The sequence below is a fragment of the Kryptolebias marmoratus genome, linkage group LG15 (genome assembly GCF_001649575.2).
Source record: "Kryptolebias marmoratus isolate JLee-2015 linkage group LG15, ASM164957v2, whole genome shotgun sequence".
In the NCBI taxonomy this organism is placed as follows: Eukaryota; Metazoa; Chordata; class Actinopteri; order Cyprinodontiformes; family Rivulidae; genus Kryptolebias; species Kryptolebias marmoratus.
Genome location: NC_051444.1, coordinates 15,072,843 through 15,098,734, shown reverse-complemented (window position 1 = coordinate 15,098,734; position 25,892 = coordinate 15,072,843). Strand labels below are relative to the sequence as shown.

The 25,892-nt window shown below is 39.5% G+C and overlaps 1 protein-coding gene across 6 annotated transcripts in view; it reads right to left on the bottom strand.

The window, feature by feature from the left end:
- si:dkey-205h23.2 (CUGBP Elav-like family member 6) overlaps positions 1 to 25,892 on the bottom strand; it is a 139,490-nt gene that overhangs the window by 103,798 nt on the left and 9,800 nt on the right. For all 6 annotated transcript variants that reach the window (XR_001808761.3, XM_017423614.3, XM_017423618.3 and 3 more), the window contains exon 2: positions 25,760 to 25,842. Coding sequence is in view for 5 of the 6 variants with exons in the window: in XM_017423614.3 (XP_017279103.1) it covers positions 25,760 to 25,842 (83 nt within the window). In the remaining variant the exon portion in view is untranslated. The remainder of the gene's footprint in view (positions 1 to 25,759; positions 25,843 to 25,892) is intronic.

The window sequence follows — 25,892 nt, the reverse complement described above, 5'->3', positions numbered from 1 at the left end:
TGTGCTAGCTTGCATTATTATTAGTAATGAAAGGAACATCTATTCAGTAGCACTCTCTAGACAGAAAAATAACAACTGTGTTTGTTCAGTACATGCAAATCAGCTGGTCTTGATGCTCACTGATTGAAAGGACCTTGTTTGATACGAGTTGGTTTTTACCTTTCACCTGAATCTGAGTACTTCTGTCCTGTGATCCCAGTACTTTAATTAAAATGCGCTCGTCGGCTCAATATTTGGATTAGCCGGGGTTTAAGCGCAGACTGTGAAATTTAATTTGATGATATTTTCTGCTATAACAAAAGAACAGGTAAACAACTACAAGGCTTTCATATAATCCTCTCTATTTCCAAGTGGCGTTTTGGCTGCAGGTACAATGAATACTTGTTTGAAGATGTCTTCAAAGAAGTATTCATTGTATATGTGCAGCGCTGTGTGTTCTATGATGTGCAGTATATTTTAGAGATCTATGAACTCATATTGGTGCTGTTAACAAGGTTTATGTGCATACTGAGAAAATAACTGCTGAATAAAATTATCCTTAAAAGCATTCACCCAATCACATTCCAAAAACTTTTACTTTTTATACTTTTGAACTTGGAGCAAATATGGTTTAAACAAATGCATGTAAAGCCAATTTTATTGAAGCTGGGAAAAACAACTATTTATGAACTTTGTTCTATAAATATAGCTGGGAAATTCAAACCAAATCTATGAAGCTGCATGAAGCAAACACTTCAAACCAATTTGCCGTCTGTGTAATTTCTATTTACATGGTAATAGTCTGTCAATTCCTGTTTGCAGTGGTGCTCAGGAAGGGAAAATGAAGGTGCAGGAAAACAGTTTATCTTGAAAACCTTAAATCAGGAAATGAGCTTTACTCAGCTGTAACATGCATCTCAAGATTTCATGTCCTTTCTTTCACTTTTTCTAAATCAGTCCATGTTGTGTTCAGAAACACCTACATGTTTGACTAAACCAGTTCAGAACAATTCATTCTGTCCTGGGCTGTCAAATCTTAAACACCCTGGATCCAAGACATTTATGACACAAATAGTTTGCAGTCTGTTCTGATTATCCTTTAACTTTATGGGCAAAATGAGAGAACTATGCTAAGTTATGCTTCTTTTTAACAAGTAGTGAACAAAAATTTATTGTGGTAGTAGGCGAGAGTCATTTCCAATGCATACTCTGAACATTAATAGATCAGCCAAGATTTGTTTAAAATGTCATAAAATGTTGTGATCAATATGGATTTCTACAAGAAATATGACTTATTTGATAAAAAGACCTAAATTCTTCCAAACAATTTGCCACTAGTAAAATAATCTTTTACGCACCGAGGAGTTATTCTAGCAAATATGTTGTATTTCTTGGCCAACAAACCTTTAAATGACAAAAATTGCAAAGCAGTCAGATTTAAATAACAGATGCAACAGTCTGTCAGTCCTGGTTAGTAGTTTTGGTTTCTTTTTCTCTATGAAAACTGCAGTACAAATAATACAGTTTTGAATAAACATGAAATGTGTTTTGTGATCTCTTTTTTTTAATCCCAATTCTACAAATACAGCAGCACAGTGGTTAGAGCTCTCAACAGGAAGGTTGCAGAATCACCTCCCAGCCTAGGGATGTTCTATAAGGAGTTTGCTTGTTCTCCTTGTGCACAGTGTTTTTTCTTTGGGTACTCCGGTTGACTCCCACAAATTAAAAAGATGCATGTTAGGTTCACTGGTAACTCCAAATTGTCCCTGGGTGATAGTGTGTGAATGGTTGTTTGTCGTTTATCTTTATGTGGGCCTGTGATGGACTTGTGATCTGTTCAAGGTGTACCCCGCCTCTCACACAATGACTGCTGGAGACAGACACCCCCCCAACCTGGAATGGAGAAGCAGGTAAAGAAAAAGGATGGATGGATTTAGTCCTCTTGCTATTTTCTCTGTGTCATCAAACAAAGTAGTGATGACTTTATTCTACTGTCCCTAATAGTTACGTCTTACTTATTAAGTATTAATGTGACCAAGTTGTCATTCAGTATAAGTGTCTTTTTTAGTCAACTTTCTGCAGCATCTCTCAACCTAATTTAATACTGTCAATCAAACACTTCTTGAAAAAGATTATCTGACAGTGTTTCCTCATCAAATGTGGACGTTTTTTTCTCCATTTTAAGTTCTTTAGATCAACCAGCAGAACAAGCTGGTGCCCTCAGGGGGCTTTCAAGAAAATCTGCAATCTGTGGAGGTGTACACACCTATGGAAAGAATGATACAACAGAAAGCAGCTGGCCCATATAACACCCCTGTGACACGGGCTTAAGGTTTGCTCACCAGAGCTAACTGATGTGTTTTAAGACACATCCACATGTCCCTTGATTTGACCCCTCTATCTGCTTTAAGTCCATCAGTGTTCCTCAACCAAAGAAAAACAGTATGACATACGTGAATGGTTATTGTTCCACTGCACTCAGTAGGTATTGTGACAATGTGTTTTAAAAGAGTAATTATAGTCTATATTAAAATGACCATCCAAGCTGCTTTAGAGTCTCTGAATTCTGACACACAACCAGTCCACTGACGGCTGACAAAGCTGCCATACATGCAGCTCTTACAGGGCAAGGACACATGTAAAACACCCATTCATTGGCTTAAGTTTTCACCAACAGGCCATACCAACATCTTTAAAATAATCTCTCCGTTCTTACCTTCACCACTGTCAGGAAATGTTGGCAATAGTTTAAACTTCCTACCAACATCAACATTCTTGCAGCAGAATTCAACTAGAATCTGGGTAATGAAATTAAAAATAAAAAAATATTTTAAAAACTCTTTTAAATGCCGCACTATTTGATTTCTCTTTCAGAGTGTCCTAATTAGTTTGTACAAAGTCTCTAAGGGTGAATACTAACCTTTTCTGACTTGAAGTTATGTTTAGCTATAAATGTTAGCAAACCTAAGCTGCCATTTTCCTTTCTAAATAAATGTTAAGTGATATTAACATGATCTTTGCAAGTTTACCAGGTTGAGTAGTGTTTCCCCAATGCCACAGAGCCAAAAAAAAACAAATACATAAAATTAAAAAATGATTTTTAAATGCCCATATGGAGTAAAATACTGTATGTATTTACTCAAGATCAAACCCCATACTGTTTGCATTTTGGAGATTCTATGCGTGTATCCAGTAAAGCATGAATTATGGTGCACTTGTTAACTTTCATCTGTGAGAGAGAGTCTTGACTGCATTAACTGTCAGTTATCTTAGTAATAATTTCTGTGTTTGTGTGAAGCATCGGAGAGGCGGCTGAAGTAAAAATAAATGAGTCATTCTGCTGTCTGTCACCTCAAAGCTGTCAAAAGTGAGAGAAACACTAATACTGTATCCCTGTGTTGATTTATTGGAAAAAAGAATCCACTAAACATTGAAACGTAATCTTTTAAGGGTCCTGTCTTATCATTTTACCAAAAATCATTTCTGATCATCTGGGTTTTTTTTATAATATAGTCAAACAAAATGTTGAATAACATAATTTTGATGATTAAATAACTTGAATAGTGATTTAATAGTTATAGTTATTTTTATAGTTATCTAATAGTTTGTACAATGTCTAATGAACCTGTATATAGATACCAGCACTATACTTGCGACCTGTCCATGGTGTCCCCAGCATCTCAGACAGTGACCCGGAATGGAGAAGCAGGTAAAGAAAATGGATGGATGGATGGATGGATGGATGAATGGATGGATGGATGGATGGATGGATGGATGGATGGATGGATGGATGGATGGATGGATGGATGGATGGATGGATGGATGGATGGATGGATGGATGGATGGATGGATGGATGGATGGATGGATGGATGGATGGATACCAGCACTACATTAAAAAGACAAACTATTAGGTGTTCTGAGCTTGATGCTATACACATATTACTGCTATAACTGCATGGCCAACTAGAACACCAGCAATATAAAGTGTGAGGCATTCAAGGCTGATTAGAGATGGCAAAAAAAAGTGACAGAACAGGTGGCCTGGTGTCAGGAAAATATTTTTTCTTAAATACAGACACCACCAAGAGGATGATCATTGATCCTAGAAGGAGGCGAAAGTAGCAGTGTCACACTCCTTCAAACACCAGTGAGATAGAGGTGAGGAGGGTAAAAACCTTGAAATCCCTCAGTACTCATGTGAGGATTCCATCTGGTCCCACCACATTCAGCATCTCCTTAAAATAGCTCACCAAAAGCTGTATTTCTTAAAACTGATGAGGAAACTTGGCACATCATCTAAAATCCTCACAATTCCCACAGATTATGCAGACAACTGAAAGTGTGACCATGAGCCTGATCGTGTGGTAATGCAAAGGCTCTGCAACATGTGATCAAAAATGAAAAGTTCACAAAGAACAGCTTTTGGGACTTATACAGCACCAAGATTTAAAAAAACTGCAAAAAAAAAAAACAAACAAACAAAAAAAAAAACACCAAAGGGCTGGACACACCCACAACCCAGACAGGAAAGAGCAACTAATAGTGTGACATCAAGAACCACACTCACAAACAGCTTCTACCCACAGGCCATGAGATTCCTGTAAAGCAAAATTAACACAGTTTCCCTACCTCAGGCTCCTTCACTCCCACTGACTGTTATCGGATCTGTGCAATCAATAGTCATCTGTTTCTGCACATGTAAAATGACTCATAGACATTATTTTTATAAGACATGCAGCACTTTGCTCAAATTTTAAATGCTTGTTTTTAACTAACTCTTTTGTTCTGTACATTCTTTGATTTTAGTGTTCAAATTGTATTGTTCGTTTTTTGTTTGTTTATTTTTTTACTTCCATTTTCCTTTTTTTGTCATTAATGTCTATACCTTATTGTGAGAAAGAAGAGATTAGGAATTCCACTTAATGGTGCTAACTGCTGTGTTTTTCTTTTACTATTATTCACATTACAATGAACATACTGAATTTTAATTTCTGGCTCTAAGATACTATTAATATATATATATATATATATATATATATATATATATATATATATATATATATATATATATATATATATGTTTGAGCTTACACGTAAAGCATAAGGGAAATGTAATTTGGATGATTATAGAAAGCAAACAGTAAGCAAATAATTCAACCTTCACTATGCCTGGAAGGTTGAAGCCAGTATGTACTGGAGATCTAAATAACCCAGATGTAAGTCAGAGACAGCACTCGAGCAGCTTAAAAGACTTGTTAAGTTTTTTTTATGTCCTGGGCCAAAGCAGCTTTGGATTCCAAGCATACCTCTGATTTTTTTTCTTTTTTTCCTGATCTGGGAGAATACCATATTAGTGAACATAATGGCAATAGGAGGCTTGTTGTGGGAGTGTGTGTGTGTGTGTGTGTGTGTGTGTGTGTGATGGAGGGGGTAGACATGTGGGATGAGGTGTGTTGTGGGTAGACAGCAGGAGTGAGTGACAGAAGAAAAATGTCTGCAGATGGATGCTGAAACAGTCATACATCCTCGTTAGACCCCCTGTCTCCCAGCGGCCCAAACAGACCCCTCATCTCCCACACACACACACACACACACACACACACACACACACACACACATACACACACACACGTACAATCTCCTAACAACCACCACACATCGTAATTTTCTTGAAATTCTTGCCCGACAAACACCCAAGACACACAAAGAAGGTTTTTTGTGTACAGTCCAAAAAGCTATTGTCAAGAAGTAATGAAAGTGAACATTAGGATTGTTTGTAAGGACGGCTAGTAGATTTACTATTTCTGTGAGGTGATATGAAACAATAAGTGATCAATTTGAATTATGGTTAGGCTTAGTAAAATGTAAGAACAATAGAATTTAAGTCTATACAATAAGTTATAGTGTTGCATTTGAAAGAAAAAAATGCCAGAAAAAGGATCATAAATTATTTTTTAGACCCATGCAGAATATCAATAAAGGTCTGCTGGATCAAAAATATTTAGATGAAAAAAATCTGAAAATTAACAATACTAGTACTAATACAAAATTTTACCTGAGAACTTTTTAATTTTTTTTTTATTTTTTTTTTTTGGCTTCTGGTGACTTTGAGAAACTAACAGGCAGACTAAAATATCTTAATAGTAACTTTCAGTTATGTGTATGACACAAGCACTTAATCATTTTTTACTCTTGCAGATTTTTTAATCAACTTCTGTCTTACTTACTTATAGTAAATGAACCACTCCTGCCAAACTAACTAAATTAGGTAAGAAAAAGAAGTTGCGGCACTAACAACTGCATTCCTCATTCTAGCCCAAAATATGTTGTAGGCTCACTAGCCAAACATTCCCTGCTGAGGATTTCAGGATGGTGAGCTTCAGCATTCCCTGGGGAGTCGTGCCTTCTCCCATGCTGTCACTCGCTCCTCCGTCTACCTACAGCTCAAGTTAGCTGCCCTGAAGAAATGCCACCAAGGCATACAAATTCAAATGGCTACTCAGACAGCTATGACTTGCATCTGCATTCATTACTTCTCATTTTTTGCAAAACAAAAATAAAAAATGTCTTCTGGAGCCACCGCTGTATGCTTATCACAAGCCTCACGGTGCCGTTACGCTAGCCGACAGGGCTCATGGCTTCCTCTGTTCAGACAGTCCGAGGTCAGTAATGAATATACATGTGTGGTCTGCAGCACGGATGATACGGGGAGAAATGGAGCGAGGGAGGAAGATGAATATTGAGTTAACATGCCGAGCAGGGCGAAGCTACATTCCCAGTTCCTCAGTCGCAATGTCCTCTGCTGTTAGTCTCAGTCTGACTTGTGAACATAAATATTTACATGGCTGTCACAATCGGGATTTATAGGACATCTCTTTGCTCTGCCTTTGGTCTTCCCGTAAGAGAAATGCAGAGAATGTTTTATCTTTCCTTTTCTTTTGTAGAGGTAAGTTTCTTTTCGCACAGTGACAATGAAATTCTTGTTTGCTCTGGGATGTCTAGCCAGTATTCTACAGATTGTATATTGAGCGCACGCTGTGAGGATATTGTCTCATTATATTGACAGTTATCGTCCTTGCCAGTTTCAATAACTAGCACTCGAAAAAAAAAAAAATGTCATATGAACAATTTGGATATTTCCAACTGGAGAGGTGGTGAAGGGAGACAAGGGAACAGAGGCAATAAAGCACAGAATGATACTTATTGTCCTTCTTTGTTATGCTGGATGGAATAAAAATACTGCAGGCTAACCTGTCTGCTGTGTGTTTTTCTGTGGATACACATGTGTGTACACAAGCTCCAACTGTTTGTGACCACCACTGGAATATTCCCTACTGGTGCAAACATCTTTTTCTCTTTATTTTTGTCTCATCTTCTCTTCTTCTGGAGGATTTCATTTGAATATGCCAATGCCAAAGCTATTTTGTCATGTATCTGCTCTGATAAGTTGGCATGTAATTAACTCCTTGGCATACACTCTGAGCTGTCATTTGCATGGTAATAAATCTCCAGTCTTTGCTGTAACAGGAGGGGGGAGCAAACAGTACTGTGTGCTTAGCTTTGGAAAATAACCTCATTTAACCTCTTATCACCTCCCTCGCCAACAACCTGTTTAGTCCAGGAGGCTTTATTGTCAGTTCAAAGTGGCAGATAATGTCTATCAAACGTTGGTTTTAGTTGTTACTTATTGCCCGCTGCCAAAAGGTGAAAGGCATGTGACGATGTTTTTGTCTGTGCCTGTGTGTACATGCATGTGTTTGACACATACTCAAAGTGTGAGATATTTTTTTAAAACATCATCAGCTTTAAAGATATTGACCAGAAATTTTGTGTGGTAGTAGCAGACCGTCATCCTAAACACATACTCTGAGCACTACACATTGCATAAGACATTTGTTTAAAACTTTGACCATAATTGTTAGAGTCATCCCTGTATGGTAGCAAAATCTCTTTTGAACCACTGGACAGGTTTGAATATAACTCTCAAAAAAGGATAATCAGATGTACATCTACAAGTGGTTAACTTTTGCAGTCAACCTAATTCAACATGGCTGCTGCAGCTAATTGGCCTTATCTGATACAAAATGGTTATAACTCAGTCAAGTTTACAGAGATACTGAGCTAAAATTTGATGTGGTAGTACCTGAGAATCATTTCCAACACATATTCTGAGCTCTAACAGTTTATGTGAGCCCTTGCAATATGGTTTGAGAATACACACAACATTACTTTCATGCCTTGACCAAAAAAGCTTTAACTGTCATTTTTCAACACAAGATGATCTTAGTTTAAAACATTGGTATGAAAGGCAGCCATCAGTAGTCATTATTTCAAGGAATACTATGCTTTTCATGTTACATATGTATTTAAGGGAATGTTGGAGCATTGTACTTATTTGTACTTGCAAGATTTTCACCACCTACAACAGCCATTCTCTTATTGTGTTCTTTATCACTCATGAGGCTCATCTTTCGCAGAGACCCCTGGCTCCTGCCCAACTATTTCTTATACACAGCCTGTCTGTCAAAACCACGACGAGGATATCAACCAGAATGAGGGGGTCCCTGAGTGCATGTGCTTCACAAAAACACGGTGAAGAAACGAGATGTTTGGGCTGAGGGAAGCAGGAGTTCGGTGGGTGGGGGTTTGGGTGTTAGGGGTGATTATGTGTGTGTGTTTTTAGAGATGGATGAACAGAGTTAAGATTGTACTCATCTGTCGTGGTACAGTGCTCCCATCAAGTCTAATGAGTGTGCCGGGGTGACCTCAGTCTCGTAGGTTCACAGGCCTGATTAAACATCGTCTCAGACTCGGCTCAGGGGATGCCGGGCAGACCAGTGTGATCTCCTCCATTCTCTCCCCTCTTTGCTCCCTTCCATCGTTCTAATGGCTCCCTCTGATCTAACCCCATTTATCTCCATCACCACAACTTACACACACACACACACACATGCGTGCTGATGTGTTACTCTACCAGTGATTTTTACTTTTATTTGACTGTCATCAATCTTTATTAATATTTATTCTCTTGACGTGGGTGTGTCTGCAGCTCACACCATATGTACAACAGTTACAGGTTTTCTTTTCAATGTTCTTAGTAGGAGTGTGTGTTTTCTGTTCATACACACCCAGAGCCCAACCTTCACATTTTCTTCCACTCTCATTCTGCTATGTTTATCCAGTATTCGAAAGCCATAATGAGGCTGAAGCTGAAGGATGATTAACTGCATGAGATTCTAGAAACTAGCGTAAGTCACGATAAGACATTTACTTTAGCGAAGGTTTTGATTTATTTGGCAGTAAAATGCAGAATATCGTCCGTTTCTCTGAGCTTGAGGGCCATGTGAGGTCACAAGTTGGAGATGCTCAGTTAAGATGCAGTCAGCCAGTGTGTTTTAATCTTTTTCCTCTTCACTTTGATCACCGTAACTTCAGTCAAAGCCCGCTCAAATCATCACCAAGACATTTTAAAGGGTTGCAATTAGGGCCAAATAGCCTGCCATTTATCAAGCTCCTTTCATGTCCACCATTTTATTTTATGAAAGCAATCGATTGTCTCTCTGTGGCATGGAGGCGCAGCCCCACCTCGGCTTGTGCTCCTGGGTGAAAGCGATGAGCACAACCAGGCTTCAGCACCAGGGAAGAGAAAAAAAGAGAGAGAGACGGAGGGTAATTTGGCCACAGCCGACACCTTTTTCACATTTACACCAGTCAGACAGCCTGGTCTGGTAAAAAAAATATATAGCAGCTAGTCAAAATGCCAGAGGCGCTCGGCCTCTGTGTTTGCACTCAGGGTGGGGCTTGGTAGTTTTGAGACAGACTGGAGATAAGATAAAGAAAAGCAGAGGTCAACAGAAGGAGAACGAGGGATGGAGAAAGTGACATTAGTGAAGGTAAAAACAACGAGGAATTTTACAGCTGAATGACTTTTTTGTTGCATTATTATTTTAAAATTCTGTGTCATTGTCATCACTCCTGCCAAGAGGGGCACAGCCTTTTAAAGACAGACAGCAGAGGACAGACAAGTGGTAATCTTAGATAAAGCAAAACTGCAAGTGTACATCACACACACCCTCATATTTGCACCCACAAGCAACTTGAATTTGTTATAGAGAAAAAAAGTACTAAATAATCACAATTCATCAATAATTAAATCTTTAAACTCTGAAATAAAACATATTTAATGCATAAATTATGCATGCATTCTTTGAAGCCTCAGTTAGATTTTTTCTTTCAAAAAGCAAGTAATACAACATGAATATTTATTGCCAGACTATATAAATGGATTGAAAAAAAGTGCTTACATAAACACACATGAATAAACTAAAAAAAAATAATAATCTCAGATCTACATGGAGTGAATTTTGATGCATGCACACACACTTAGACACACACAGAGTCAGTGTAGAGCTCCAGCCGTGCGGGGCAAAAGAGGAGGCTGCCGGGGCCCTGACCAAATAATCATCTCCTGGAGAGTGATCATCAAGGCCTCCAACATCACTGCACAAATACGCCAACCCTGGACCCCCTGGCATGTGGGGAGGGAGGAGGAGAGGTGAAGACAAAGGAGTGTTTACAGGGAAAAAGGGAGGAGAGAGAAAATAAAAGGAGAGGAGAAGGCAGTAGGAGGGGGTGAAGAGGAAATTAAAAAGTGGAGAGCAGCATAGAAAAAGAAAGATGAGGGGGTCTGTGTTTACAGCGGGAAATGAGAGCAGGTTGAAAAAAAAATTGAGGAGATAGAGCGAGGTGAAATGAACCACAGGAATGGGGAAAGAAAGAGTGAAAGAAGTTAAAGCAGGAAAGGATAGATGGAACAATGATAACTGTCAATTCTTTTACGGGGCAAGGAGAGAAAATTAGGAGGGAGAGGGAGACATACGGGGCTATTTTGATGGGTTCAAGACAAGGGAGGAGAAAATTGGGAAGAAGAAAAGGCTGGGGGAAAAATAAGAGAGAAAGAGTGCCTGTGATTCCAGGAGAGGATAAGAGGGAAAGAAAAATCGAGGGAAAAAGACATTAAAAATCGAAGGAGATGTCAGAATTAGAAGAGAAAATTGGGCTGTGTTGACAGGAAAGGCAAAAGAAGAAAGCTTAAAAAAAGAGATGGAAAAGAAACATATAAAGAGAGACAGAAATAATGGAGCGAGTGTATCTGTTTGCCACGCATGCATGTACAGCACTGTTGCCCAGGAAACGGCAGCCGCTTGGATTATGAGCTGATTAGTTGCCCTCTTGTTGAAGCCCCCTCACACACACACACACACACACACACACACACACACACACACACACACACACACACACACACACACACACACACACACAACAAGGCTGCCTCAGCTCTACAGGATGGGTGCATGCTACCTGGCACACGGTCTGATGAACAATTGTGCACACAAACACACAAAGTGAATCTTCACTGAGACACGTGAATTTAGCTTTTATTCTCAGCTGCTCATTGTATTCACCTTTCTGCGTCAACATCTCAATCTTTTACTCTTCACCGGACTCTGCCTCTCCGCATGTGACGTCGCAGGGCGCTAATCTTGGTCCTTATCTTTGTCTGCGGCTCAGCTCACATTCCCTTCTCTGCTGGCACCTTATCTGACATCGCCGTCAATCAGAGCAGATCAGGCTACCTACAGCTGAGTCCACCCGGCCCTCCTCCTCCTCCTCCTCCTCACACATCTATTACTAACACTCAGGCCATGGATCCTCTACAGCACGGTGGACACATCTCTCTCTCTCTCTCTCTCTCTCTCTCTCACACACACACACACACACACCTTCAAGTGGACATGTAAACTTCAGATCATCACCACTAGCATGATCGGAGCAGGTTTGTCTAAATTTGGCTCATTCTCTCAACATCTGTCCTGCACAATCACCACAAATGCTTTTTCATTTGCACATTTGACCACTGAACTCTGTATGTGTACCAGCTAATTAGCAGATTTATTCTTAGACCAGCTCCTAGCAAAAACAAAAAGGGGAACTTTAATTCTGTCATGATTTCTAGCATTTTTGGGTTTGTTCTTAGTTTTGTTTTGGGTTCTTGTTTTTCCTGCTTTCTTCAGTTTTGTTTTTTCCTTTTGAGTGTTATTTTATACTTTTGGTTTTGTTCTCATGTTCTGTCTGTCTCTGCCTCTTGGTTTCTGTCCTCATGGTCTTTGTTTGTCATTATCCTCTCTCTGCCCTCAGTCTACTCCTGCTTTCTGCCACACCCATCTCCACCTGTTGTCAATCCTCGTTACTCACCTGTGCCCACTTCACCTGATTGTCCCCAGTGTTTAAAACTTGGTCTTCCTCTCCACCTCCCTGCCGATTCATTGTTGTTTGTTAGATGTTGGTTGTTTGTTTTTGTCCACGGTTCTTCCTTGCCTCGTCTTGCCATTTCATATAGGGATTTTTGTTATAGTTAGTTTTGCTGCCACGACAGCTTTTGTTTTCAGTTTTTGTTTGTTTAAGAAATAAACCTTTTTTGTTATTTACTATGAGTCTGCGGATTGGGTTCGCCATGCTCACACCACCTCACGACAAATTCAGATTTTTTTTTCCCCGTCGGGGGGAGAGAGCCCAACTGCAGCAATAATCCAGTCAAAGGTTTTGCATTAAAACAGAAACTGTGTTCTGCTTTTGCAATGTTGAGTCTCCAAAAGATGCTTTTAAAATCCCTTTAGACAAAAATAAACAGAATATTTTTAGGCTTTTTAGACATGTTAAATAGGAGAAAAACAAAAAGCTTTATTATGCATTAAATCTTTTTTTAAACAAGTTAATTTATTTTGGCTTCCGTTATTTACCTAATTGTATCATCAGCACATTCAGTTGTCAGTACCATCATTTTCAGGTATTTAATTTTTTTATTAATACAACCATATATTTGTTTTCTTTCATGCAAACACACAAATCCTCCCGTATGTACAAGTACACAGACAAAACTAACTTAATTAGTTATTTAATATATGGTATTACTATCATGAAACAAATGTGTGTGAAGCAAAATAACTAAATAAATTAAAGGCCTAGCATTCTTTTAAGGAATGGATATCACCAGCTACCTTTCATGCCAGACTTTTAGACCAAGCTCGTCTTATGATGGAGTCACATAATGAAGTTGTAGCCATTTTGGTCAAATCTTGAAAATAAGTTTATATTTAATCCCAAGCAATATCTTCATGGAGAGCGATAAAAGTTACAAATGCTACAGGGAGTATATCCAGCCCTAATGAAGCTATAGTGTTATTTTTGCTACTCTCGATTCAGTAAAATCTTCTTTTTTTTTTTTTTTTTTACAGATAGCAGAGGGTTGCACAGCACCAGCCCGACAGCTTTCTCCTTCAATCCAATTGACCTCCATTCCACAATTTCTCTGGGGAAGAAAGACCACCCATGTAAATGATGTACACACAGACCAACACCGATAATCCAAACTGCTAGTATTTGGGTTCAGTAAGCCTCACAATAAAACCTGTTGCATCAAAACAAATTATTATTAATAATAATAATAATAAAATACATTTTAAAAATCATAAAAAGTCCAAATCCATTTTGTGTGTAGTTTCATATTTTTAGGTGAGGGCACTTTTATGAGGGGGCAGGTGTGCCCTGACTCCCTAATGCTGAAGTAATTGTAGATAATGGAGTTTTAAGGACAGCTGCTGATGCTGGTTTAAGTGGGATTTAGGTAGAGATTTATGGTGGAGGGAAAATGGGTGTACGGGTGGAAAAGTTGGACTTGTTAAGAGAGTGAAGAAGAAGAAAAAAAGGTGATGAAGAGGTTAGTGAAGAGTGGTGGTCTGCTTAGCTTTATCCCAGCCCAGGTGAGAAGCAGGATGAAAAGGAGTCGAGGGGAAAAAAAATATGGTTCTATTATCCTGCAGGAAAAGCTGTGGATTTGAAAGGTTTTATGAAAAAAAAAAAAAAAAAATTAACTCATCCATAGTTTAGTGTGAAACGAGAGCCCGTCTGGCCTGGTGCTTCTTGAGAATAGGAGGTTAGAGAGGGCACAAGCTGGATGACTAATTGGGGAGGATATGAAATGAGGCTTGACTCAATCTACACCCTTGAATCAACTCTGCCCTACAGTATGCATCAAATGGGTTCCCTAAGTGGTGCTTTTCCATTGATTATACCCTTCCAATGTTACGCTCCAGCTACTTGTTGGAGAATTTTGACAGAAGCAAAAGAAGAAGGAGAAGGAACTAAAAGAAGCAGTTGAAGTACCGGTCAATACTTTGCAGGGGCAAATTGGGGGAAAAAAAATGAGGAAAGCAGAAAGTGAGTAATATCACATAAACAGACAGCTATGAAAGGGATTTGAGGGAAAGTGAGAGAGGACAAGGTGTGTAAAAAGTGCGTTTGACTCGCCGTAAACGCTGTGGTGCATGGTACCCCGCCTGGCATGGCACTCAACTTTATGAGGTGTGGAGGTGCCGTCTCCCTCGCCTCTCTGCTTGTTTTAATGATACAGTTTAGATGGAAAAGCTGGAGCTTCAGTTGAGACCAAGGACTCCATGAGCTCTGCCTCACACAAGCACCAAGCCCCAGAAGGAGAAACATAAATCTGCTGCATACTCAAACACACGCACATGAGTGAACCTGAGCACACACATTAGCGTGATCTCATCCTAAATTATAGGCCTAGCATTCCTTGAAGAAATGCATGTCGCCTGCCACTTTTCATGCCAAAGTTATGTTAAAAAATGACATAGTTGTAGTCATTTTGGTCAAACCTTTAACCATTATGCATGTTCTCATACAACACTGCAAGATGTCACATTCACAGTATGTGTTGCAAATGACTCTCAGGTATTACTACATTAAAATTTAGCACCATATTTGTAAAATTGACTGAGATATACACATTTATGTGTCAGCTAAGGTTGATTAGATGAGGCAACCATCTTGAATTGGACTGACTCCAGAGGTTTATCAGTCATAGATGTACATTCAATTATTACTTTCTGAAAGTTCCAATAAAATCCATCACAGAATATTTTGCTAACACCCAAACAGGGTTGATGTTAAAGTTTCAAGTAAAGATCTTATGCAATGATTAGCACTTAGATTATGTGGTGTCTTATGAATTGACTCTGTATCAATTTATAGCATAATATCTGTGAAAGTGACTGAATTATATTGTTGTCAGTTGCCTGCAACAGCCATCTTGGATTGGCTTGGCTCCAAAAGTTAATCAGTTGTAGATGTTTTTGAGAGTTTCATTACATTTTTTCCTGTGGTTTATGAGATATTATGCAAACAGACAATCACACAGACACAGACAAAAACTTTATAGCTTGCCTTTCATCTTTTTGAGGTAAAAGTACAGTTGCTGTTTTTTTTTTTTTTTTTTTAATTATGTGGGTAAAGATTTAAAAATAAAAATTAAAAAAAATGCATCAAGACCTTTGACGAACAAGAGGTCTGTGTGTTTTTGTCTGGAATTATCTGAGCGTGCGAAGCACTCGCACACAACCACTACCAATGATCACAGGTTGCAGCCAAAGCCACAAGTGAGACTGAGAGCGCGACAGCAAAGAAGTGGAGAGAGGTGAAACCAGCTGTCAGCGATGTGAAGTCTCCTCAGATCTGTCCCACACATCTGGACACTCCACAGACACTTGAGAGGGTTTTTAACCACAGCCTGCACCCATCAATGTGCCCTCTCACAGAGGAACACGCAGTAATGCAATATTGATCTGTCGATGCATTAGGTGTGTGTGTGTGTGTATTTGGGTGTGACATATGCTAACCTGCATTGTGTAAAAGTGAGTGAGAAGTTTGTTACCGTGTGTCGCATTGTTTGTGTGACGGTTAGTGTGACAGGAAGGCAGCTATGGGAGCAATGCATTAATAAGCAAACGTTGAGGTGTTAGCCTTGGTGCTATTTCTGACGCCTCACTGTCAAAGTTTTCCTCTGCAGTGGTGGGCCTGACTGAACGGAAACCGGGGGCGGGGTGGGGATGGGAGGGGGCAGTGCTCCCTCATTTCACCTTTCATTCCTCTGAATTCTGTCTCGCTGTCTCTCGTTTTCCCTCTGTCTGCCTGTCTAACGGTCTGTAGCCATTTTCATACATGTACCACAGCCCTGGAAATTTCCAGACACCGTGGGGCAGCATGTGAACACACAAATGAGTTTACTCTGACAGCTCCGAGTAGAAAGTGTGGATGATATCAGACTGAACCCATCTCTGAATAGAGCATGACAATCAGACTGCACGACAACAAGCAAACTTTTTAAAAACTTTTTCTCAGCCTTCTGGGTTCTGCTATGCCGAAGTGCATTTGTGATGCTTTACATCTTTTAAAATAAATATCTGTGCAATTATTGTAAGCCCAAACTATTTCAGAATACTTTTACTGATTAAAACAACTGATCTCAGAGAGCACAGACTTTTGATTATATAACATACATATTTCTGCTCTGTAACAATGACAGATTTTTTGAGGTTGATGCGATAAATGTTCAAAAAGTAAATGATTCATTGATAATTTTGTAACTGTCAGCCAGTCCCCTAAGGTCTATAGAAAAGTAGGACAAGACAGTGTGAAGAAAGAAAAGGATAAACTAGAGGGAGGATTATTGTTCTGCATGTTCACATTGTTTCCCTGAGAGTTTTTTTCTTCTTCTTCTTTTATGTTTCTATGAGTCACTGTTTCTGCATCTGAGTCTGGAGAGAAATAAAATGAAAAATACATATCATAGTGGTGTTTTTTTAAGGACATCAAAAGAACAAAAAACAACAGAAAGAAATAATGGTTTTGCAACCAAGTACCATCTTATTGCTACTACATGTAGCTCTGAGTGACTGACCAATGTCACTGATCTTCCTTTTCAACCGATTTGAGACATAGTTCAGTAGTGCAGAAATCTGTTTAAAGGTAATTCTGCTTCAGAATTCTGTCTGTGCATCACAAAACCACCATGGTGTTCTTGTCATTACAGTACATAACTGTAAATGTCTGGTTCTGCAATACTCATATGTTGTTTGAATTTCACTCTGGAATGGTGATAAAATATTTGCAGTATTGAGACACTTTGTTTTCTGCATGGATCAAAGTATTTGCCTTGTACTTCTGCCACTCAGTGCCTTCATATCTGTGGTCTGCATTATTAAACACCACTACAAACAATGGGCTTTGTTTCTGAAAGCCTTCGGAATCAACTTTGCCAGTTAGAGTTTATAAAAACGAAGGTTAATTTTATGCTAGTGAATTGAATGAACATCACTGATGCATGTGTTGTATGTGTTTTTTAAACTGAACATTATATTAATTGATTTAAACAGATCAATAACAAACTTTGTCAATCCCACCCTTAACTTTTGACACAAGCAGGGTTTCCTCTACTATAGATAAACGTGAGGGCTGCTCTGGAACTAATTTTGAATTCTTTAATCCCCATCTGTGCTCCATTATAGATAGAATTAGGTCTCTAAGACTTTACACATAATAAACTACTTTACTGCGCACATTAATCAAAACGCAACAAACTGCAGCTTTCTAGTACTTAAAAATGAAACAAAATTTATCTTTTGGGTCAAACATGCTAGAAAAGAAAAAGGACAACTATGTGGTAATTGATGTTGAGAAAACAAAAAGAAGGGAAGAAGTGCTCCCTCAAAGAAAGCAGAATGTTTTTGCACAAATGCCTTTACTTCACAAGTTTATAATTCAAACTGGATTTTGTATGAAAAGAAGTTAGTGGCCCTGCATGCAAACCACACTCAGCATCATATTGTATATAGGCTGACTCATTCACCCAGAAGCAGCAGCTATTCCCACTGCGATGAACCAGGCAGACTAACTAATAGAACCACCCACGCACCAAACATACTTTTTATCTTGCACCGCATTCAGAAGCAAGCACACACACACACACACACACGTGCACACGCATGCACACAAACACACCCCTGTCTTTGTACCAGCCCACTCATCGCTCATTAGCTGCTACATGAGCGTGGTTGTCTTTACTGTGACACAGTCTGGCTGAAGCTCACTGTATCCACCGAGAGCGCACCACTAAAAATACTTTACTTAACAAACTCCTCTGATTACAGTTTGACTTTCTGTCTCTTCTTCCCCCTCCTGTCTTTAATCAGCTTGTAAACAAGCACAAGGTCATTTTCTTCCTTAAATGAAATAGGGGAGATAAGAGGAGCGTGGCGCAGTTAATCCTTTGGACACGCTGATGGAGAAGTTTGTCCGGGTGATGCTCAACTGTTAATTATGCAAGAACGCTTCTCCTCTCATGGTTTCTATCCCATGATGACTCATCAAATTATCTTCTTCCGTTAGTGCTCTTCTTTTCCTCATCATCTTAAAGGGAAAGTAAAATGGAAAAAGAAAAAGGAAAAGGAAATGGAAAGGAAAGGAAAGGAAAGGAAAGAAAAGGAAAGGAAAGGAAAGGAAAGGAAAGGAAAGGAAAGGAAGAATGGAAAGGAAAGACAAGGAAAGGAAGGGTGGAAAGGGAAGGAAAGGAAAGGAAAGGAAAGGAAAGGAAAGGAAAGGAAAGATGAAAGAAGTAATTGAGTGATCGCTAAGTTACCACTTCAGTTTGGTGTCAGCTCTTGTCTAAAACTAGACAAAGACATCTTTTGAAAACTTCTATGAGTGATTTAAGCCTTTATCTTCTGTGAAATGCATGGTAATTAATTTAATCTTCAGTGTTTTAAGCATTTCAGAAAAAAAAAATTCAAATATTCTTTTTTGTCTTGTACTCTTTCTAGCTGTTGCGCCAAACAACCCAGTTTTGACACAACCAAAACTTTGATGTTTAATTGCTTGAGGAAATGTCTTTTTATTTTCAGCGTGTGCAGCTCCCCACTATGAGATAGCAGTTCAGTCTTGAGTAGAAGTCTAAAAGCATCATTTTTGAAGGCCTGACAGCACCCAGGCCTCATTTCCATCCTTCTCCACTATTTATTAGCCTTCCCCTCTTCCCCAGTGAAGCAGCAATGTTAACAATGCTGTCCCCACATTTACCTGTTCTGCCTCATTACAGCTAAAGAAGTGGATAAATTAGCGCAGGAGAGCGTGCACGGCTGAGTCCGACTCCACCTGTCAGCCAGGGTAGATAGTGAACATGCTGAAATGGAGGTGGGGGTTGGGGGGTACAATTCTGCCTTCAACACATTTTAGCAAAAAAATGCACCCATTACAGCAGGCTCTCTTCCCTCCAGAGTCATTTCCTGAAGGTTCGGGGTTCAATATTTTAGCATTCAAACCAGAAAACGATGTCTATCACTGGATGTACCATTTTCATTACTTCTTCATTCCCCACTCTGTTATCTGTTTTGTTTTTTGATCAGAATTGTTGTTTTTTCTAGATATTGTGTGACATTGCAAACCTTTCTTTTAATCTTACACATGACTTGTTTTCATTTCTTTTTTTATTTGCTACTTTCATACACAGATCTGTAGAACAACATGGACTCTAGCCTCTACTGCAATATGAATTCAAGATCAAGAGGGCAAGTAAGCCTGGCTTTTTTCATCCCATGAACAAGCAAAGTTTGTGGCCCCGTGGTCTTTAAAAAGCACTATTTCTCTTTCTCATCTGTTCCACGCCTCTGGCCTGCCATCTTTATGGGCTGGTTAAAGGGGCTCTTATGATCCAGCTACGTTTGTGCCCTCTCCGCGTTCGCCAGTAAAACATCAAGGCATTCCACAGTGTCCAGCCTCCTGCCTGCCAGGATTAACATTTCTCTTCAAGGTTGAAAATCCCATCAGATGGAACCAAATTAATTTCTGGATAATATTAAGGGCCATCAGCCAAAATAATGGGAGACAATGCCGAGTGCATCCCTCGATTGCGATTTCATTCACTCCCTAATGGATGGCCGAGCTGAGTACAGCAGCGTAGTAAATGCTTTCATCCCAGAGGGATAAGAAAAACAATGGCCCTTTTTAATTTCTTCCTTAAGCGGGCAGCAGAAGGAAAATGATATAGACGTAATTGATGATGAGAAAAGCAGGGGGAGTCTCAAAGATGTCTCACATTCAGTGTCCAGCCTTTTTTTCTTTTTTTTTTTTCTCTTTCTACTGTCTTCTCAAAAAAAAAAAACTCCAAAGCTCTGCTGTTTGACAAATTTGGCATGAAGGACAACAGAATACATATTTCCTTTATAAAATATTAAGTAAAAACCCCAATTATTCCCAAACATCTCTAATTCAAAAGATCAAAACTATTTCTTTAAGTAATTCTGTGTTTATTTGTATGATTGCAACTTGCATTTCCACTTTACTGAGCTAAAGTTGTGGTTTACATGTAAACCTAACTTATACAGTATCTTGTTTGTAAAAGCAAATTAATTTGTTTGTTTTTTTCGTTGTTTTTTTTTTGCTGGTTAGAGTCACACTTGCTGCCTATCTGAGCCATGTGAGACTTTAGTAGAGTTAAAAAAAGTAAAAGCAAGAATGCCGGTTGCTTATTCTCTCAGCGTGCTGAGGCGCAGACAGAGACATACTGTGGGCGTACAGCAGCTCCGCTTGTGGTGTGTGATGAAGGGAGAGAGTGTCAAGAACACGGATGCACTGATCCATGGCCCCATGGCGTGTGCTTAGTGATACATAATACCACTATTGCACAATCTCCCCCACCCCCCACCCCCCATCCAAAAAAAAAGAAGAGAGACAGACGCCAGCATGCTGTGTGGGAGACAGCTTGAAAGAGTGCCAACGTAAACACTCCCAGACCACATGTTCTCCCAGGGCAGAGGGGCTGGCCTTCCTCCAAGCACATCTGCACACAATCCCTCAGCTCTGAGCGAGGCGAGGCGAGGCGAGCCAAGAGCATGGCAAAGGGAGGGGGGGCAGCAAGGACCTGCTTTCTCTTTGCTCCTACAAAGTCAGTGCTGAAAGCGAAAGCGCGCGGTTTAAAATGAAGGAGGTAGAAGACGACGGATAGGAAGAGCCCTCCTCTCTGTGAGGGCCAGACTGAGNTCAGACAAGCAAAGGCTTTGGAGGGTGTTTATAGGAGAGGAAAAGAGAGAAATAAATGAAAGACAAAGACAGGCTGAGTGTTTTTTTTTCCTTTTTTTTTCTTTTTTTTTTTTTTTTTTTTTTTTTTTTTTTTTTTTTTTTTTTTTTTTTAGAAATGTTTAATTGGCTTTAGGGCTACTCTAGCACCCAATTAGCATGCTTGTTACATGCAAACACGAAGAGCTAATTGGCCCGTGAGGAGAAAGCAGCACGGCCCTGAAAGGAGAGACCAGAATTCATTTGAAGATCTGCAGCTCCAATAGTGCTACGTTGGGAGGCTATTTGGCAAACAGTTGTAAATAACATTATGCTGCAGCAATTGCAAATATTATTTTTACTTTGTGCAATCTTTATTGCCAGATGGCATTATGAACAAGAAAATAGAACTGCAATAAAGTTTATGAGCTATCAAAGAAAACCATTTGGTCATCAAGATTTCTTTTTGGGTTTTTTTGTTTTTTTTTTCTGGTCAACAATTTATGTGCACACAACAGTGAAAAAATGCTATGTATTAAAGTACAATTTAGTCCTAAGGTTGTGTATCCGTGTCCTGTTAAATTAATCAGATCCCAAGAAGAGTTATTCCCAGCCATACCTAACCTGTCCACTATTTGCCCTAAATTGGGAATATGCTGTATGCCCACCTACGCTTTGCAGTAATTTAAGCTCTCCAAAGGCAAAAGGCTGAATCTTTGATTACATACACTATACAAACTGTAGCAGCAGCATCTGATGCACATAGGTCATCAAGAGCTCATTGTGCTCTTGACATGCAATTGATCTAACAAAGTAAACAGGGTTTGCTTCCAGCCACAGCACACAGAGTCAGATTTCCCAGTGGTAAATTTAGAGCAAAACACACAGTAAAAAAAAACTTAGCCAATAAAGAAATTTGAATTTCCCAATCAAGCCACACAATATTATTTTAATTGTAATTTTTGCTGTTCCAGTAAATGTTAAGAAAGACTCTCCAAAAAAATGACTGTCATTTTTCGAGACAAAACAAATATAGCACAAAAAATGTGTATTCCATTCATAAATCATTTGTAAACACTGTTTTGAACAACAGCAACAAAAAATAAGTCGAGGCTTATGTTGATTAAAGCTACCATCATCATCACTAAAACCACTGTAAATAACATACTGGATGCTTACATTACTGTTCATAACCCAACAATGTTTTGCTCCCCCTAAATGACAGACAATATGACTTATGAGCCTCCTGTTTTCTGCTGTCTATAAAATATGCATGTATCCATCATGACATTGCTCATAAATTAGGAACTATAGTTTTGAAGCTTCAAGGTTGTCACTTCTCTATCATTATCTTCAGTGTTTGGCACTATGAAGGATTTGACTTAGAGCCCACACTGTGTTTGTTCATTGAATAGTAACAATACTGCGCAACTGTCACTCCAGCAAAACAACAAAAATTGCAAAATGCAATAAGAAGGTATTTATCCGCTCTGCTCTGTGTTCCAAAGGGACCATTTGCCATCTTTCAAACACCTTTAGGAGTCCAAAACAGTCAAAGCTCACAGTATTCTGGCTTTAATTGTTGGTATCCAGGGCAATAGATCATAAAATTTAAACACACTGTCTTTATTCTTTTGTTCCTTTGAATATCTCTAAGTCTTGTTTAAAATGTGTTGAATAAAAATAAGTAAATAATGTATTATTTGTGCCTCAGAACGTCTTAGCTGTATTTATGCTTTCCTATAAAAGTAACACAGAGGCTACATTGTAACTGCATACCACTTATTCTCAATAGAGAAATGTAACTCATTTGCAGCAATGTAGAATGCAACAAATGTGACAGTTCCATTTGGTTTGTAGTGTCTGCATGGCATATCACTTTCCTTATATAAAATGCCACTGTGAAACAAAAATGTCAGATGTAATAGACTGTAATTGTATCAGGCTTGGTCATAATGCTAATGCAATATGCAGTATTCTGCCGGTGTAGCTTAGGGCCATTGTCTTGTTTTCATCGCTCTGGTTCTCGACATCCAGATGCAGTCAGCTCCATGGTCGCCCACAACATCCCCACGTCCACATTTAGGCAGCAAATCATTGAGGCACATAAAGAAAGTCTTTGCAGAAGCATAGAAACCAGATAGGTAGCAAATGTTTTGAACTGCGGATACATAAAGAAAGACCACCATACAGGGAAACACAGAGAAATCAAGGTGCAGAAATGGCCCCAGAAAGGTGCACTTGCTTTGAAGCTTCAACAGTACTCAGTGATGTGCAAGAACTCTACCATAATTGGTCCGTGTTTATATCTTATGGTCTGTATCTTTCAAAGAACAATTGTGCTTCTCTAGTGAAAAATAAGATTAAAAATAGAAACAATATTGCACAGTCATATCAACGATCGCTTTAGAATCACTAGTTAATGCATGTCATGGCTAGTGTCCAAATCCACACAGGTATGGGGAGAACATGTAAACTCAACACATGATCATCCCAGCTGAGATTCAAACCTGACTGTGAAACAAGGTGAACCACACTACCACTGTGCAGCACAACCCTTCTAATCACCTGATCGCTCTGCCTATTTGCTTTTAATTCAAGGTTATGAGAGGTAAAATTTTGTAACTACTGTCAGTGATGATTGTGTATAGTAAAAGGTTCATTATAGTTATTCTAAGAACTGTCTCAGTGTATTTTTCTGTCACCTGTGCCTTTGGTTATAAAAATAAGACATTAAGTATACACAATGGCTCACTACAGTATTAGTCAATTATATGGGCTCCTCTGTATGGTTTACTTCAGTTTAGCATGAACCATTAATCAGGCTTACATAAGGAAGACTAGCAAGGAGTTCATGCTAGTAATGTATTTTTTTTACATTCTTACATTCTTACTATCTCCACATATAAAAAAGGACGAACAAAACAACTACTAGCTGACATTGCTAAAATATACAAGACTGTGTCCATGTTGCTGCAGTGAAAAAAGGGACAAAGTATTTAAGAAAATTTTATTTTTGACCTATCTATCTTGAGAAAAACCTAAGATGTTTCTTTAAAAAAAAAACTATATGTTGCATTGGAACAAAATGTGCATTTGGTTGCCTGACAATCACACAGCCACAAGCAGACTGCACAATCATGTCAGTAACACTGTGTGGAGAAGCCAACTGAAATGGCAGTATCATACGAGTGAGCATCTCAAACCATTAGGCCATGACAGTGACAATGAGGCTTGTCCAGAAGTGTCACCTCTCCCAGCCTCTGTCTGTCTCCGTCTCTCTTGCTCTCACCCTTGTTTCCTTTCTTTCCATGCCTCTGTCTCACTCTCTCCATGTCTTAAACTCACACCCACCCACACACACACACACATAGAAAGACAGAACATCTTTATTAGTCTTCTGTATGCAGGCTGCGCTCAGCCTGAGATTGCTGGACTGACCCCTCGCTGTGAGTTGTACAGGGGAAATGTTTACTCAAACCCCACAGAACATGCCATTAACCTCTTTCTAGATAGAAGACAAACAAGAATGTCCCTCCATGAGGGCAATAAAGACAGGAACACCAATCCAGGACCATCATGGCAATCATCTCATTACGAGTCTGCGGGTGGGAGCAAGGAGCCAGGGAGCCCAGTCTCTCAGGGATACTTTCGCTGTGGTGTACCAGTGTGCCTAACATTCAGTGAAGTGTCTATGATATGCAGTGAAGTGCAAACAAATGATTAATCTAACAGTTGGGGAACAATAAGAAGCTCCATAAATGCATAAACCCCCCTCTGCCCTTCTTGAGCAAACCAGTCCATATGCATAATCTCTTCCTCTTTTACTACCTGTCTCTCTGTCAGACCCCTTCCCTCCCTAGAGATTTTGAAGGTTATCCTCTGGCTCTGATTAAAGCCCCAACCCTGGAGGTGGTCTTGGTGGTAAAAGAAGGGCAGAGGGGCCTGATGAGAAGCCTGGGCACTGGAGGAGCTTCTCCTTCTTAGGAACCTGTGGGTGTAATTCAATCACACCTCAATAATTCCCCAAATGTTAGAGTCCAATCCACCCCCTCTTCCTCTCTCCTACAAAGGAAGTACAGATAGACAGCATAAGCTCACGCTCATCCCTGATTGAGGACCTCCTCCTGGGTGGCTTTAAGTGCCTACAACTGGGTGCATTTTATCTGTGTCATTTGAAGAGGCTATTATTTTAATTTAAAAAGTTACCTGTTGCCACAGGCAAATGGAATGAAAAAGAAGGTAAAGACAAACAGGGATAAAAAAAATTTAAACAAAAACACCAGATGGTCATATACATGGTAAAAATGATTGTTTATACTTACTGTTTGATTACATGTGATAATGAGAGTGGGATTCCTCAAGGCAATTAGTGTCTGTGGCGGCCATATTGTGAGAGGACACGAGGAAGGACAGCACGAGCTGTTATGAAGGAGCGCTTATCAAATATCTCCGGCGGGGTGATTAGTGTAATAAGACACTGCAAGGTGAGATAGGCCAGTCACACTCTTTTCGTATGTCTGCGGGTGTTTGTGGGTGTCTGTGATAGTGTATGAGAGGTAATTTGTGTTGAAACAAGCAAGAGACGGTGGCTGAGAGACAGTCAGGAGGAAAACAGAATGATTGACTGTGTCCATCTGTTTTCATATCTGCAGTTTCAGAGCTTAAATGTGTGACTTGGTGTTTACTGTGCCCCCATGAGTATTTATGCGTTAGTGAGAGTGAAAGAATTTCCCCGGTAATGCAGGTGCCTATGCCAGGCTTGCTGCCCCCTGGGTTTTAGCCTGTGACAGAGGGCAGATTGGGGGCACTTACCCCTGGCAGGGTCTTCTGTTCATGGAGGGCGCTCTGGGCCTTCAGTGCTGACTCTCTCGCACAGTATGTTAGAAAGGCACATCCTAGAGTGGCAAGGAGACAGGAAAAATAGGGGGGGGGGGGGGGGGGGGGG